Raw genomic sequence first — 16961 nt, forward strand, 5'->3', positions numbered from 1 at the left:
ACAGTATAAAATAAATAATTCAAATACTGAGCTATATTGAATGCAAAAAAAAAAGGAAATTATGTCATTTTATACTAATACAATAGCTCAGAGAAAGAGATTTTGTTTAACAAGTACTAATATTTTTTTCTCAAAAAGGTAAGGGTCAAAATTATTGACACCCCTAAAGATTCTTATACAGTGGGGAAAAAAAGTATTTAGTCAGCCACCAATTCTCCCACTTAAAATTCTCCCAATTCTCCCATCATAGCACTGAGACTGCACTTGTGAAGGTGGTAAATGACCTTTTAATGGCGTCAGACCGAGGCTCTGCATCTGTCCTCGTGCTACTAGACCTTAGTGCTGCCTTTGACACTATCGATCACCACATTCTTTTGGAGAGACTGGAAACCCAAATTGGTCTACACGGACAAGTTCTGGCCTGGTTTAGATCTTACCTGTCGGAAAGATATCAGTTTGTCTCTGTGAATGGTCTGTCCTCCGACAAATCAACTGTACATTTCGGTGTTCCTCAAGGTTCCGTTTTAGGACCACTATTGTTTTCACTATATATTTTACCTCTTGGGGATGTTATTCGAAAACATAATGTTAACTTTCACTGCTATGCGGATGACACACAGCTGTACATTTCAATGAAACATGGTGAAGCCCCAAAATTGCCCTCGCTAGAAGCCTGTGTTTCAGACATAAGGAAGTGGATGGCTGAAAACTTTCTACTTTTAAACTCGGACAAAACAGAGATGCTTGTTCTAGGTCCCAAGAAACAAAGAGATCTTCTGTTAAATCTGACAATTCATCTTGATGGTTGTAAAGTCGTCTCAAATAAAACTGTGAAGGACCTCGGCGTTACTCTTGACCCTGATCTCTCTTTTTGACGAACATATCAAGACTGTTTCAAGGACAGCTTTTTTCCATCTACGTAACATTGCAAAAATCAGAAATTTTCTGTCCAAAAATGATGCAGAAAAATTAATCCATGCATTTGTTACTTCTAGGTTAGACTACTGCAATGCTCTACTTTCCGGCTACCCGGATAAAGCACTAAATAAACTTCAGTTAGTGCTAAATACGGCTGCTAGAATCCTGACTAGAACCAAGAAATTTGATCATATTACTCCAGTGCTAGCTTCCCTACACTGGCTTCCTGTTAAGGCAAGGGCTGATTTCAAGGTTTTACTGTTAACCTATAAAGCGTTACATGGGCTTGCTCCTACCTATCTTTCCGAGTTGGTCCTGCCGTACATACCAATACGTACGCTACGGTCACAAGACGCAGGCCTCCTAATTGTCCCTAGAATTTCTAAGCAAACAGCGGGAGGCAGGGCTTTCTCCTATAGATCTCCATTTTTATGGAACAGTTTGCCTACCCATGTGAGAGACGCAGACTCGGTCTCAACCTTTAAGTCTTTACTGAAGACTTATCTCTTCAGTAGGTCATATGATTGAGTGTAGTCTGGCCCAGGAGTGTGAAGGTGAACGGAAAGGCTCTGGAGCAACGAACAGCCCTTGCTGTCTCTGCCAGGCCGGTTCCCCTCTCTCCACTGGGGTTCTCTGCCTCTAACCCTGTTACAGGGGCTGAGTCACTGGCTTGCTGGTGCTCTTTCATGCCGTCCCTAGGAGGGGTGCGTCACTTGAGTGGGTTGAGTTACTGACGTGATCTTCCTGTCTGGGTTGGCGCCCCCCTTGGTTTGTGCTGTGGTGGAGACCTCTGTGGGCTATACTCGGCCTTGTCTCAGGATTGTAAGTTGGTGGTTGAGGATATCCCTCTGGTGGTGCGGGGGCTGTGCTTTGGCAGAGTGGGTGGGGTTATATCCTTCCTGTTTGGCCCTGTCCGGGGTTTCTTCGGATGGGGCCACAGTGTCTCGGACCGCTCCTGTCTCAGCCTCCAGTATTTATGCTGCAGTAGTTTATGTGTCGGGGGGCTGGGGTTAGTTGGTTATACCTGGAGTACTTCTCCTGTTTTATCCAGTGTCCTGTGTGAATTTAAGTATGCTCTCTCTAATTCTCTCGTTCTCTCTTTCTCTCTGAGAACCTGAGCCCTAGGACCATACGTCAGGACTACCGGGCATGCTGACACCTTGCTGTCCCCAGTCCGCCTGGCCTTGCTGCTATTCCAGTTTCAACTGTTCTGCCTGCGGTTACGAAACCCCTACCTGTCCCAGACCTGCTGTTTTCAACTCTTAATGATCGGCTATGAAAAGCCAACTGAGATTTATTCCTGATTATTATTTGACCATGCTTGTCACTTATGAACATTTTTGAACATCTTGGCATGGTTCTGTTATAATCTCCACCCGGCACAGCCAGAAGAGGACTGGCCACCCCTCATAGCCTGGTTCCTCTCTAGGTTTCTTCCTAGGTTTTGACCTTTCTAGGGAGTTTTTCCTAGCCACCGTGCTTCTACACCTGCATTACTTGCTGTTTGGGGTTTTAGGCTGGGTTTCTGTACAGCACTTCGAGATATTAGCTGATGTAAGAAGGGCTATATAAAATAAAATTGATTGAAATTGATTGATTAAAAAGATGAGAGAGGCCTGTAATTTTCATCATAGGTACACGTACACATTGTAGGATTTTTAATGAATTTATTTGCAAATTATGGTGGAAAATAAGTATTTGGTCACCTACAAACAAGCAAGATTTCTGGCTCTCACAGACCTGTAACTTCTTCTTTAAGAGGCTCCTCTGTCCTCCACTCGTTACCTGTATTAATGGCACCTGTTTGAACTTGTTATCAGTATAAAAGACACCTGTCCACAACCTCAAACAGTCACACTCCAAACTCCACTATGGCCAAGACCAAAGAGCTGTCAAAGGACACCAGAAACAAAATTGTAGAAATGGAAGACATAAAAGACCACTGATAATCTCCTCGATCTGGGGCTCCACGCAAGATCTCACCCCGTGGGGTCAAAATGATCACAAGAACGGTGAGCAAAAATCCCAGAACCACACGGGGGGACCTAGTGAATGACCTGCAGAGAGCTGGGACCAAAGTAACAAAGCCTACCATCAGTAACACACTACGCCGCCAGGGACTCAAATCCTGCAGTGCCAGATGTGTCCCCCTGCTTAAGCCAGTACATGTCCAGGCCAGTCTGAAGTTTGCTAGAGTGCATTTGGATGATCCAGAAGAGGATTGGGAGAATGTCATATTGTCGGATGAAACCAAAATAGAAATTTTTTGGTAAAAACTCAACTTGTCGTGTTTGGAGGACAAAGAATACTGAGTTGCATCTAAAGAACACCATACCTACTGTGAAGCATGGGGGTGGAAACATCATGCTTTGGGGCTGTTTTTCTGCAAAGGGACCAGGACGACTGATCTGTGTAAAGGAAAGAATGAATGGGGCCATGTATCGTGAGATTTTGAGTGAAAACCTCCTTCCATCAGCAAGGGCATTGAAGATGAAACGTGGCTGGGTCTTTCAGCATGACAATGATCCCAAACACACCGCCCGGGCAACGAAGGAGTGGCTTCGTAAGAAGCATTTCAAAGTCCTGGAGTGGCCTAGCCAGTCTCCAGATCTCAACCCCATAGAAAATCTTTGGAGGGAGTTGAAAGTCCGTGTTGCCCAGCGACAGCCCCAAAACATCACTGCTCTAGAGGAGATCTGCATGGAGGAATGGGCCAAAATATCAGCAACAGTGTGTGAAAACCTTGTGAAGACTTACAGAAAACGTTTGACCTGTGTCATTGCCAACAAGGGGTATATAACAAAGTATTGAGAAACTTTTTGTTATTGACCAAATACTTATTTTCCACCATAATTTGCAAATAAATTCATAAAAAATCCTACAATGTGATTTTCTGGATTTTTTTTTCTCATTTTGTCTGTCATAGTTGACGTGTACCTATGATGAAAATTACAGGCCTCTCTCATCTTTTTAAGTGGGAGAACTTGCACAATTGGTGGCTGACTAAATACTTATATTCCTAGCACACAATGACTACATCAAGCTTGTGACTCTACAAACTTGTTGGATGCATTTGCTGTTTGTTTTGGTTGTGTTTCAGATTTTTTTATTCCCAATAGAAATGAATGGTAAATAATATATTGTGTCATTTTGGAGTCACTTTTATTGTAAATAAGACACTTTTTAAAACACTTCTACGGTACAATGACAAACCGCTGGCACCCGTTCAATTCAATACACTTTATTTATCCACAAGGTGCAATTATTGCTGGCAGATAATAAGATACCAATTGAAATACAATAATGTGCACTTATGCTGAACAAAAATATAAACGCAACATGCAACAATTTCAAAGCTTTTACTGAGATACAGTTCATATCAGGAAATCAGTCAATTGAAAGAAGCTGGATGTGGAGGTCCTGGGCTGGCGTGGTTACACTTTGATCTGCGGTTGTGAGGCCGGTTGGACGTACTGCCAAATCCTCTAAAACGACGTTGGAGGCAGCTTATTGTAGAGAAATGAACATTAAATTCTCTGGCAACAGCGCTGGTGGACATTCCTGCAGTCAGCATGCCAATTGCACACTCCCTCAAAACATTAGATGTCTGTGGCATTGTGTTGTGTGACAAAACTGCACATTTTAAAGTGGCCTTTTATTGTCCCCCAGCACAAGGTGCACCTGTGTAATGATCATGCTGTTTAATCAGCTTCTTGATATGCCACACCTGTCAGGTGGATGGATTATCTTGGCAAATGATTAATGCTCAGTAACTTATTTGTGCACAACATATGAGAGAAATACGTTTTTTTTTGTACGTATGGAACATTTCTGGGATTTTTTATTTCAGCTCATGAAACATGGGACCAACACTTGACATGTTGCGTTTATATTTTTTGTTCAGTGCAGTAGCCCATACAGGACAGTAACAAAGCATTTTCATGAAGCTGCATTAGATCTGATTCTACCTATGTGTCTGTTAGTGTCTTTATGTCCATCTAACAACTGTCATGTCTACAGATGAGCCCAGAGGACTACAGGGAACATTCCTACGTGTGCAGGCCGGAGGAGGTCGATATTGATGTAAGTTCAACGCCCCACCATACTACTACTGTACTACTATCATCTGTAGCTCAGCTGGTAGAGCATGGCGCTTGTAACGCCAAGGTAGTGGGTTCGATCCCCGGGACCACCCATACACCCAAAAACTTTATGTACGCATGACTGTAAGTCGCTTTGGATAAAAGCATCTGCTAAATGGCATATTATTATAGACCTGGTACAGCTTTTGTATAGTTACATTTTAGTCATTTAGCAGACGCTCTTATCCAGAGCGACTTACAGGAGCAATTAGGGTTAAGTGCCTTGCTCAAGGGCACATCGACAGATTTTTCACCTAGTCGGCTCGGGGATTAGAACCAGCGACCTTTCGGTTACTGGCACAACGCTCTTAACCACTAAGCTACCTTCCCCCTGTGTTGTTGTCTCTAGAAAGATAACCGGGTTATCTGATCTAATGATCCATAATGATGTTTGTCCTCAGGCCAAGCTGAGCAGGTTGTGTGAACAGGACAAGGTTGTGAGGACACACGAAGACAAGGTACAGCAGCTACACAGAGAGAAGGTAAAGGATCTGTCTACAATACAGTATCTATTCACCACATACTGTATTCAACACAATAAGTGTGCCCAATATATAAACTCAGCAAAAAAAGAAACGTCCCTTTTTCAGGACCCTGTCTTTCAAAGATAATTTGTAAAATTCCAAATAACTTCACAGATCTTCATTGTAAAGGGTTTAAACACTGTTTCCCATGCTTGTTCAATGAGCCATAAACAATTAATGAACATGCACCTGTGGAACGGTCGTTAAGACACTAACAGCTTACAGACGGTAGGCAATTAAGGTCACAGCTATGAAAACTTAGGACACTAAAGAGGCCTTTCTACTGACTCTGAAAAACACCAAAAGAAAGATGCCCAGGGTCCCTGCTCATCTGCGTGAACATGCCTTAGGATGCTGCAAGTTGGCATGAGGACTGCAGATGTGGCCAGGGCAATAAATTGCAATGTCCGTAGTATGAGACGCCTAAGACAGTGCTACAGGGAGACAGGACGGACAGCTGATCGTCCTTGCAGTGGCAGACCACGTGTAACAACACCTGCACAGGATCGGTACATCCGAACATCACACCTGTGGGACAGGTACAGGATGGCAACAACAACTGCCCAAGTTACACCAGGAACGCACAATCCCTCCATCAGTGCTCAGACTGTCCGCAATAGGCTGAGAGAGGCTGGACTGAGGGCTTGTAGGCCTGTTGTAAGTCAGGTCCTCATCAGACATCACCGGCAACAACGTCGCCTATGGGCACAAACCCACCATCGCTGGACCAGACAGGACTGGCAAAAAGTGCTCTTCGCTGACGAGTCGAGGTTTTTTCTCACCAGGGGTGATGGTCGGATTCGCGTTTATCTTCGAAGGAATGAGCGTTACACCGAGGCCAGTACTCTGGAGCGGGATCTCAACGCTGTGCGTTACAGGGAAGACATCCTCCTACCTCATGTGGTACCCTTCCTGCAGGCTCATCCTGACATGACCCTCCAGCATGACAATTCCACCAGCCATACTGCTCGTTCTGTGCGTGATTTCCTGCAAGACAGGAATGTCAGTGTTCTGCTATGGCCAGCGAAGAGCCCGGATCTCAATCCCATTGAGCACGTCTGGGACCTGTTGGATCGGAGGGTGAGGGCTAGGGCCATTCCCCCCAGAAATGTCAGGGAACTTGCAGGTGCCTTGGTGGAAGAGTGGAGTAACATCTCACAGCAAGAACTGGCAAATCTGGTGCAGTCCATGAGGAGGAGATGCACTGCAGTACTTAATGCAGCTGGTGGCCACACCAGATACTGACTGTTACCCCCCTTTGTTCAGGGACACATTATTCCATTTCACATGTCTGTGGAACTTGTTCAGTTTATGTCTCAGTTGTTGAATCTTGTTATGTTCATACAAGTATTTACACGTGTTAAATTTGCTGAAAATAAACGCAGTTGACAGGAAGAGGACGTTTCTTATTTAGCTGAGTTTAGCTGTTAGAAAGCTACTGGCTACTTGGCGATTTTTGTCAACATGTCATGACACCTATCACCTATCAAAGCGGTTGGAAAATTACACGGACAATTACACTGCCTTGTCACTTGACATTCAGAGATACAAGATGTCATGTTTATTATGACATAGTTACAGTGCTATAGTAAAGTTTTCTAATATCTAATGGCGGACCCCTCTGCAGCACACCCTGGAGACGGCCCTGCTGTCGGCCAGTCAAGAGATAGAGATGGGTGCTGATAACCCAGCAGCCGTACACAGTGTTATCCAGCAGAGAGACGTGCTGCAAAGTGGCCTGCTCAGCACCTGTAGAGAACTGTCACGAGTCAACACTGTGAGTTAATACATTTATCCACTCTAAACGCAGATACACACGCACACACACACACACACACACACACACACACACACACACACAAACACACGTGAGCACACACGCACGCACACATACACACACACACACACTGAAATATTACCAGAGAGGAGAGTTAGTGAACTCTCTTCCTGTCCCCCAGGAGTTGGAGCGGTCGTGGAGGGAGTATGAGAAGATGGAGGGAGACGTCTCATTGGCCAAGAACAACCTGCTGGATCAGCTAGAGGCCCTGGGGAGCCCTCAGGTAAACCACAACAACCCCCACCTTACTCTGCCTTACTGTGGGAGTGTGTAGATTATGAAGAATAGAGGTCCCAGCACCGAGCCCTGGGGAACACCCTGTGTAACTTTGTTAGTGTCAGATGTGTAGCCGTCGAGAGAGATGAATGGTTTCCTGTTAGTCAGGTCATTCTACTCCCGTCCATCCATTCCTGTAGTTCTTACTCCCTCTCAATTTGACCCCATCAATCCATCCATCCATCCATCCATCCATCCATCCATCCATCCATCCATCCATCCATCCATCCATATTAGCTGATGGAGGTGTAATAACATCAATGGGGAAATAGAGCTGTAAGGCAGCCAGGTGATTAATAACCACGTTGTGAGAAGGGCAGCTTCTAATCACATCTGAGGGATGTGTGTTTTCTCTCTCTCTTTAATATATCTCTCTCTCTCGTTCTCTCTTATAACATTCTCTTTTCATTTAGACAGAAAAAAGCCTTCTCCTTCCCACCTTTCTTGATTAATGTATTCCTCAGTCAGAGCCCAGATTCATTAATATAGCCTCAGAGAGATGTGAGAGATGTGAGATGGCAGCCTCAGCCTCTATGCCCTTCATAGACACACACACACACACACACACACACACACACACACACACACACACACCCAGGCCTGTCATCAGCAGGGTGTGTCTTATTATCTGGTCCTTTCTTCCCTTATCTCGCAGCCACAGGCCTAATACAAGGACTCTCTGATATAGATAAGAGCATGCTCACTGCTCACCTTTCTCTCTCTCTCTCTCTCTCTCTCTCTCTCTCTCTCTCTCTCTCTCTCTCTCTCTCTCTCTCTCTCTCTCTCTCTCTCTCTCTCTCTCTCTCTCTCTCTCTCTCTCTCTCTCTCTCTCTCTCTCTCTCTCTCTCTCTCTCTCTCTCTCTCTCTCTCTACCCCATCTATATCTCTTTTTTTCTCTCTCTCTCTCTCTCTCTCTCTCTCTCTCTCTCTCTCTCTCTCTCTCTCTCTCTCTCTCTCTCTCTCTCTCTCTACCCCCATCTATTTCTCTCTCTCTCTCTCTCTCTCTCTCTCTCTCTCTCTCTCTCTCTCTCTCTCTCTCTCTCTCTCTCTCTCTATCCCCCATCTATCTCAATCTCTCTCTCTCTCTCTCTCTCTCTCTCTCTCTCTCTACCCCCATCTATTTTCTCTCTCTCTCTCTCTCTCTCTCTCTCTCAATCTCTCTCTCCCCCCACTCTCTCTCTCTCTCTCTCCCCCCACTCTCTCTCTCTCTCTCTCTCTCTCTCTCTCTCTCTCTCTCTCTCTCTCTCTCTCTCTCTCTCTCTCTCCCCCCCCATCTATCTCTAGCTCAATCTCTCTCTCCCCCCCCACCTCCCGAGTGGCGTAGGGGTCTAAGGCACTGCATCTCAGTGCTAGAGGCGTCACTACAGACCCTGGTTCGATTCCAGGTTGTATCACAATCCGGCTGTGATTTGGAGTCCCATAGGGCGGCGCACAATTGGCCTAGCGTCGTCCAGGTTTGGCCGGGGTAGACCGTCATTGTAAATAAGAATTTGTTCTTAACTGCCTAGTTAAATCTCTACACCCCCTCCACCTTTTTCTCTCTCAATTACATTTTAGGGCTTTTCTCTCTCTCTCAATTCAATTTTAGGGCTTTTCTCTCTCTCTCAATTCAATTTTAGGGCTTTTTCTCTCTCTCTCTCTCTCTCTCTCTCTCTCTCTCTCTCTCTCTCTCTCTGTCGTTGGCTTTTATCACCTTTCCTGCTTTTTCTTTCAAATGTTCTTTCTCTTTCTGTCCAATGTACATGGTAAATTTACAATCTGCGTGCGTGTGTGTGTGTGTCTGTTCTTGTGTGTGTTCAGACGGAGCCCCCCAGCCATCAGCATGTCCACATCCAGAAGGAGCTGTGGAGGATCCAGGATGTAATGGAGGCCCTCAATAAGAACAAGGCCCAGAGACACGCAGACACACAGGGATACTACGGCTCTACACCCATCTCCAACAAACACAAGAGTGAGGTGAGGACCAGACAAATGCTAGCAAGCACGCACACGGATGGACAGACAGTCACGCAGACACACACACACACACACACACACACACACACACACACACACACACACACACACACACGTCGACTAGACTTCCTGGTAGTACAGTATGTAGATGGTTACAGTATCTCACAAAAGTGAGTCCACCCCTCACATTTTTGTAAATATTTGAGTATCTTTTCATGTGACAACACTGAAGAAATGACACTTTGCTACAATGTAAAGTAGTGAGTGTACAGCTTGTATAACAGTGTAAATTTGCTGTCCCCTCAAAATAACACAACACACAGCCATTAATGTCTAAACCGCTGGCAACAAAAGTTTGTACACCCCTAAGTGAAAATGTCCAAATTGGGCCCAAAGTGTCAATATTTTGTGTGGCCACCATCATTTTCCAGCACTGCCTTAACCCTCTTGGGCATGGAGTTCACCAGAGCTTCACAGGTTGCCACTGGAGTCCTCTTCCACTCCTCCATGACGACATCACGGAGCTGGTGGATGTTAGAGACCTTGCACTCCTCCACCTTCCGTTTGAGGATGCCCCACAGATGCTCAATAGGGTTTAGGTCTGGAGACATGCTTGGCCAGTCCATCACCTTTACCCTCAGCTTCTTTAGCAATGCAGTGGTCGTCTTGGAGGTGTGTTTGGGGTCGTTATCATGGTGGAATACTGCCCTGCGGCCCAGTCTCCGAAGGGAGGGGATCATGCTCTGCTTCAGTATGTCACAGTACATGTTGGCATTCATGGTTCCCTCAATGAACTGTAGCTCCCCAGTGCCGGCAGCACTCATGCAGCCCCAGACCATGACACTCCCACCACCATGCTTGACTGTAGGCAAGACACACTTGTCTTTGTACTCCTCACCTGGTTGCCGCCACACACGCTTGACACCATCTGAACCAAATAAGTTTATCTTGGTCTCATCAGACCACAGGACATGGTTCCAGTAATCCATGTCCTTAGTCTGCTTGTCTTCAGCAAACTGTTTGCGGGCTTTCTTGTGCATCATCTTTAGAAGAGGCTTCCTTCTGGGACGACAGCCATGCAGACCAATTTGATGCAGTGTGCGGCGTATGGTCTGAGCACTGACAGGCTGACCCCCCCCCACCCCTTCAACCTCTACAGCAATGCTGGCAGCACTCATACGTCTATTTCCCAAAGACAACCTCTGGATATGACGCTGAGCACGTGCACTCAACTCCTTTGGTCGACCATGGCGAGGCCTGTTCTGAGTGGAACCTGTCCTGTTAAACCGCTGTATGGTCTTGGCCACCGTGCTGCAGCTCAGTTTCAGGGTCTTGGCAATCTTCTTATAGCCCAGGCCATCTTTACGTAGAGCAACAATTCTTTTTTTCAGATCCTCAGAGAGTTCTTTGCCATGAGGTGCCATGTTAAACTTCCAGTGACCAGTATGAGGGAGTGTGAGAGCGATGACACCAAATTTAACACAACTGCTCACCATTCACACCTGAGACCTTGTAACACTAACGAGTCACATGACACCGGGGAGGGAAAATGGCTAATTGGGCCCTAATTTGGGCATTTTCACTTAGGGGTGTACTCAATTTTGTTGCCAGCGGTTTAGACATTAATGGCTGTGTTTTGAGTTATTTTGAGGGGACAGCAAATGTACACTGTTACACAAGCTGTACACTCACTACTTTACATTGTAGCAAAGTGTCATTTCTTCAGTGTTGTCACATGAAAAGATATACTCAAATATTTACAAAAATGTGAGGGGTGTACTCACTTTTGTGAGATCCTGTATATTCAGCAGCTATAGAGGAGGGTTGGACTCTGTGTAAAGCCCTATTGTTGCTCTGCTCTGCTGTGTGACTGGATGTGTCAGTCACTGACTCTGTCCCTACTGTGACTCTGTCTATAACAGGGCTGGCTAGTAGTTACCCCTGTCTATAACAGGGCTGGCTAGTAGTTACCCCTGTCTATAACAGGGCTGGCTAGTAGTTACCCCTGTCTATAACAGGGCTGGCTAGTAGTTACCCCTGTCTATAACAGGGCTGGCTAGTAGTTACCCCTGTCTATAACAGGGCTGGCTAGTAGTTACCCCTGTCTATAACAGGGCTGGCTAGTAGTTACCCCTGTCTATAACAGGGCTGGCTAGTAGTTACCCCTGTCTATAACAGGGCTGGCTAGTAGTTACCCCTGTCTATAACAGGGCTGGCTAGTAGTTACCCCTGTCTATAACAGGGCTGGCTAGTAGTTACCCCTGTCTATAACAGGGCTGGCTAGTAGTTACCCCTGTCTATAACAGGGCTGGCTAGTAGTTACCCCTGTCTATAACAGGGCTGGCTAGCAGTTACCCCTGTCTATAACAGGGCTGGCTAGTAGTTACCCCTGTCTATAACAGGGCTGGCTAGTAGTTACCCCTGTCTATAACAGGGCTGGCTAGTAGTTACCCCTGTCTATAACAGGGCTGGCTAGTAGTTACCCCTGTCTATAACAGGGCTGGCTAGTAGTTACCCCTGTCTATAACAGGGCTGGCTAGTAGTTACCCCTGTCTATAACAGGGCTGGCTAGTAGTTACCCCTGTCTATAACAGGGCTGGCTAGCAGTTACCCCTGGGTGTGTACCCGTACCTCACTGGGGGTCATAATCAGGACAGGCGGGACGGGGCTCATGTGTCAACTACCCTATCCTGTGGACTCTCTCTCTCTCTCTCTCTCTCTCTCTCTCTCTCTCTCTCTCTCTACCCCCATCTATCTCAATCTCTCTCTCTCTCTCTCTCTCTCTCTACCCCCATCTATCTCAATCTCTCTCTCTCTACCCCATCTATCTCAATCTCTCTCTCTCTACCCCATCTATCTCAATCTCTCTCTCTCTACCCCATCTATCTCAATCTCTCTCTCTACCCCTCCATATATCTCAATCTCTCTCTCTACCCCTCCATCTATCTCAATCTCTCTCTCTCTCTACCCCATCTATCTCAAACTCTCTCTCTCTCTCTCTCTCTATACCCCCATCTATCTCAATCTCTCTCTCTACCCCATCTATCTCAATCTCTGTCTCTACCCCATCTATCTCAATCTCTGTCTCTCCCCCATCTATCTCAATCCCCCCCTTCTCTCTCTCCCCCTCCATCTAGCTCAATCATTTTTATCTGTTCGACAGGGGTGTGTTTGTCTTTCGTCAAATTTTCTTAACTGTGACAAATGATGATGGAAACTGTGTTTTTCAGATAAATGATGATTGCCATGATGTTATCACGTAGGCTAACTATAAAGCTCCACTCCACATTTCATTCTAAATGTCGACCGCTTTGCAGAATCAATTTATTCAACTATAAAAAATAATGTTTATTTGCAGGACAAAGATTGTCCTGACTTTCAAGAATGCCTGAATTGCATCGCCTTGCTTTTCTGGTCGGCTGGATGCAAGTTTCACCATCCAATTATTTCAGATCTACAGGAGTGCAAGTTACACCATGACACGGACCGTGATAATGACTAGAATATGGCAAATATTAGTCTAGTCTATATATTATCCATGCTGGGTTTTGTGGGCTACTTCAGACATGAAACACAGGTGGAAATGGCAAACGGGCCAATTTATTATTGCGCAAATTGGCTAAATGGATAATCGAAACACTTAAACCACATCATTTTTATTCGACATTCTAGTTTTTTTGTGAAAAGGTTTTCTTTTTTAAGGTGTGACATCATTACATCCAGCTGTTTTTATTGACAACAAGACAGTTAATTGGAAACGCACCATAGCAGGAAATTGTTCCATCTATTATCTGGGCGAACTTTCTAAATGTCAACAAAATATCACTGGACAAGTTAATGGAAACATAGATAATGAGTACAACCTGTATAAATAAAGTTGTAATTGTAAAGAAAGGTTCAGGCAGGCAGCTTAATTCTCTTCAAAATTTTTATTGCTGCCACATTTCTGAGACAAGCTCCTTTGTCAAAGCAATGTTGTGTAAATAAAGGTTGAATAACATCTCTAGGAGGAGGTGGAGGACCTCTCAGCACCCCCGAGGCCACCCTTACCCCAGGCCTACGAGCCCAACCCCCCTGCTGTACCCCCCCTTCCCTCTCGCGTTACCTCCAGTGGGCGACCGCCACCACCCCGGGGTCCAGAGGACAGGGACAGGAAGGCTGGCCAGAGGAACGGAACACACAGCGTAAGCTGTTGACCTCTGACTAACGACAGCATGTCTCAACCCTGCGCTGTCATCCCTCATCATTGCCTGAGCCCTCTTGATTTATTTCAGTGTAATTTTGGTGGACATATTTTGGGATTATTTTCAGTTTTCCTCATCATATTGTTTTTCTTTACCTTCTTGCTTTGTGAATCATCCAGATGTCCACCTTTTCAGTTTACTATTTCAATATCATTTTGGTGGACTTGTGGGGTTTCCTTTTTGATTATTTTGAGTTTTCCCTGGATCCTTCCTCGTCATCCATGTGGATGTATTCTTTTGGTAATGTATTATTTACCTCATCATAAGGACCATCCTGTGTTTGCTGCTGCTGATCATCATCCATCTGATATTAGTTCAGCTTGCTTTGGGAATCATCCACATTTGTGTTTGTTTGTTTTGTTTGTGTTGATTGGTTTCTGTCTTTTTGGAGGTTATTTCAGTTCACTTGACTGGTTTTGTTTGTATTTATACGGTTGGTTGGTTTGTTGTCCTCTCATTTTGAGCTTAGTGAAACGTTATGAATACCACTGTCCATTTCCTTTGCAGATCATTGACATTTGTCTTTTTGATTTAAAGTTATCAGCATGTCTTCACTGTGAATCATTCCTTTACCCATACTCTCATGTCAGTGTGTACTGAGATCTCTTTCCTCATGTATCAGTAAGTATACTGACCTCTCTCCTCTCCTCCTCTAAGGTCCTGATCTCTCTCTCCTCTCCTCCTGTAAGGACCTCTCTCTTCTCCCCATGTAGGGTCCTGATCTCTCTCTCTCTCCTCTCCCCATGTAAGGTCCTGATCTCTCTCTCCTCTCCCCCTGTAGGGTCCTGATCTCTCTCTCTCTCTCTCCTCTCCCCCTGTAGGGTCCTGATCTCTCTCCTCTCCCCCTGTAAGGTCCTGATCTCTCTCTCTCCTCTCCCCCTGTAGGGTCCTGATCTCTCTCTCTCTCCTCTCCCCCTGTAGGGTCCTGATCTCTCTCTCTCTCCTCTCTCCCTGTAGGGTCCTGATCTCTCTCTCACTCTCTCTCTCTTCTCCCCCTGTAGCGTCCTGATCTCTCTCTCCTCTCCTCCTGTAAGGTCCTGACCTCTCTCTCCTCTCCCCCTGTAGGGTCCTGATCTCTCTCTCTCCTCTCCCCCTGTAGGGTCCTGATCTCTCTCTCTCTCCTCTCCTCCTGTAGGGTCCTGATCTCTCTCCTCTCCCCCTGTAAGGTCCTGATCTCTCTCTCTCCTCTCCCCCTGTAGGGTCCTGATCTCTCTCTCTCTCCTCTCTCCCTGTAGGGTCCTGATCTCTCTCTCTCTCCTCTCCCCCTGTAAGGTCCTGACCTCTCTCTCCTCTCCCCCTGTAGGGTCCTGATCTCTCTCTCTCTCTCCTCTCCCCCTGTAGGGTCCTGATCTCTCTCTCTCTCCTCTCCCCCTGTAGGGTCCTGATCTCTCTCCTCTCCCCCTGTAAGGTCCTGATCTCTCTCTCTCCTCTGCCCCTGTAGGGTCCTGATCTCTCTCTCTCTCCTCTCCCCCTGTAGGGTCCTGATCTCTCTCCTCTCCCCCTGTAAGGTCCTGATCTCTCTCTCTCCTCTCCCCCTGTAGGGTCCTGATCTCTCTCTCTCTCCTCTCCCCCTGTAGGGTCCTGATCTCTCTCTCTCTCCTCTCTCCCTGTAGGGTCCTGATCTCTCTCTCTCTCTCTCCTCCCCCTGTAGCGTCCTGATCTCTCTCTCTCCTCTCCTCCTGTAAGGTCCTGACCTCTGTCTCCTCTCCCCCTGTAGGGTCCTGATCTCTCTCTCCTCTCCCCCTGTAGCATCCTGATCTCTCTCCTCTCCCCCTGTAGCGTCCTGATCTCTCTCTCTCCTCTCCTCCTGTAAGGTCCTGACCTCTGTCTCCTCTCTCCCTGTAGGGTCCTGACTACAGGCTGTATAAGAGTGAACCAGAGTTGACCACCGTTACAGAGGTGGATGAAACCAACGGAGAGGACAGATCAGAACAGTCTGACAGAGACCCAGCGAACACCAAAGGTACACACACACAGACACACACACACGCACACGCACACACACACACACACACACACACACACACACACACACACACACACACACACACACACACACACACACACACACACACACACACACACTGAGACCAGAGACCCTTCAAACACCAAAGATAAATTACACGCATCAAAAATAATGGATCACTGGGTGAAGGTGCTACGTTACATCAGCTTGCTGCTCTCAGTTTGAAAATAGCCACACTATTGTACAGCTAATAACAAGATCATTGGTTTTATACCAATTTTCTGTATAAAATATATGTAATCAGAGCATAAATGTCTCAATTTGAATTTTCTTGAAAAGCTGAGAGTGCTATTATATGATACAATATCAGTACTTGTTGCATTTACAACTTGTCTAAGTCCTATCATCTACTGATTTGAGACAGTGTATGGCTGTGGATTGACTGCATTGTTTGAATGCAATGTTGTCATATTGTCAGTTAATTAGAAAAATTGATGGGATCATTCCTTTAAAATGGTCTAGCTAGCTAGCTAACAAACATACAGTGCAGATACATTCTTAAAAGTCATTATTTTACACAATATGTTATCACAGCACTGGCAAACCATGGTTGACCAACTCCCTGACCAAAATGGCTGACCTTTTATCCCATCATAAGAAGGTTCATGTCCATTCTAGTATTCTAATTCCTAATTATATGTGTAGAAGAATCTCATCTCTCACAGACAGACCTGCGAGTCTCACTGTTACCACGATAACGGCCCGCCCTTTAAAGGGTCAGCTGAAAATGTTTGTCTCACCTGACTCCAACATCTGAGGGTACTGTGTACTTGATTGACCAGGGAACACCCCAAAAACCTTTTGTTTATGAACTTTTAGTCATTTCTTATCATAAAAACACTCCTCCTCAAAATATTTCAATTGTGCTCCTAAATGTATTTGTGTGCTCCTACATGATTGGTTTCTGTCTTTTTGGAGGTTATTTCAGTTCACTTGACTGGTTTTGTTTTGTATTTATACGGTTGGTTGGTTTGTTGTCCTCTCATTTTGAGCTTAGTGAAACGTTATGAATACCACTGTCCATTTCCTTTGCAGATC

General features: G+C 45.7%; 1 protein-coding gene across 1 annotated transcript in view; it reads left to right on the top strand.

The window, feature by feature from the left end:
- Positions 1 to 16961, top strand: part of LOC121531551 (pleckstrin homology domain-containing family A member 5) — a 241540-nt gene that overhangs the window by 209732 nt on the left and 14847 nt on the right. Inside the window, exons 18-23 of the mRNA XM_045205197.1 lie at positions 4939 to 5001; positions 5462 to 5542; positions 7212 to 7361; positions 7543 to 7644; positions 9498 to 9653; positions 15743 to 15860. Coding sequence (XP_045061132.1) covers positions 4939 to 5001; positions 5462 to 5542; positions 7212 to 7361; positions 7543 to 7644; positions 9498 to 9653; positions 15743 to 15860 — 670 coding nt within the window. The remainder of the gene's footprint in view (positions 1 to 4938; positions 5002 to 5461; positions 5543 to 7211; positions 7362 to 7542; positions 7645 to 9497; positions 9654 to 15742; positions 15861 to 16961) is intronic.

This window comes from Coregonus clupeaformis, chromosome 19, assembly GCF_020615455.1.
Source record: "Coregonus clupeaformis isolate EN_2021a chromosome 19, ASM2061545v1, whole genome shotgun sequence".
NCBI classification, from domain to species: Eukaryota; Metazoa; Chordata; class Actinopteri; order Salmoniformes; family Salmonidae; genus Coregonus; species Coregonus clupeaformis.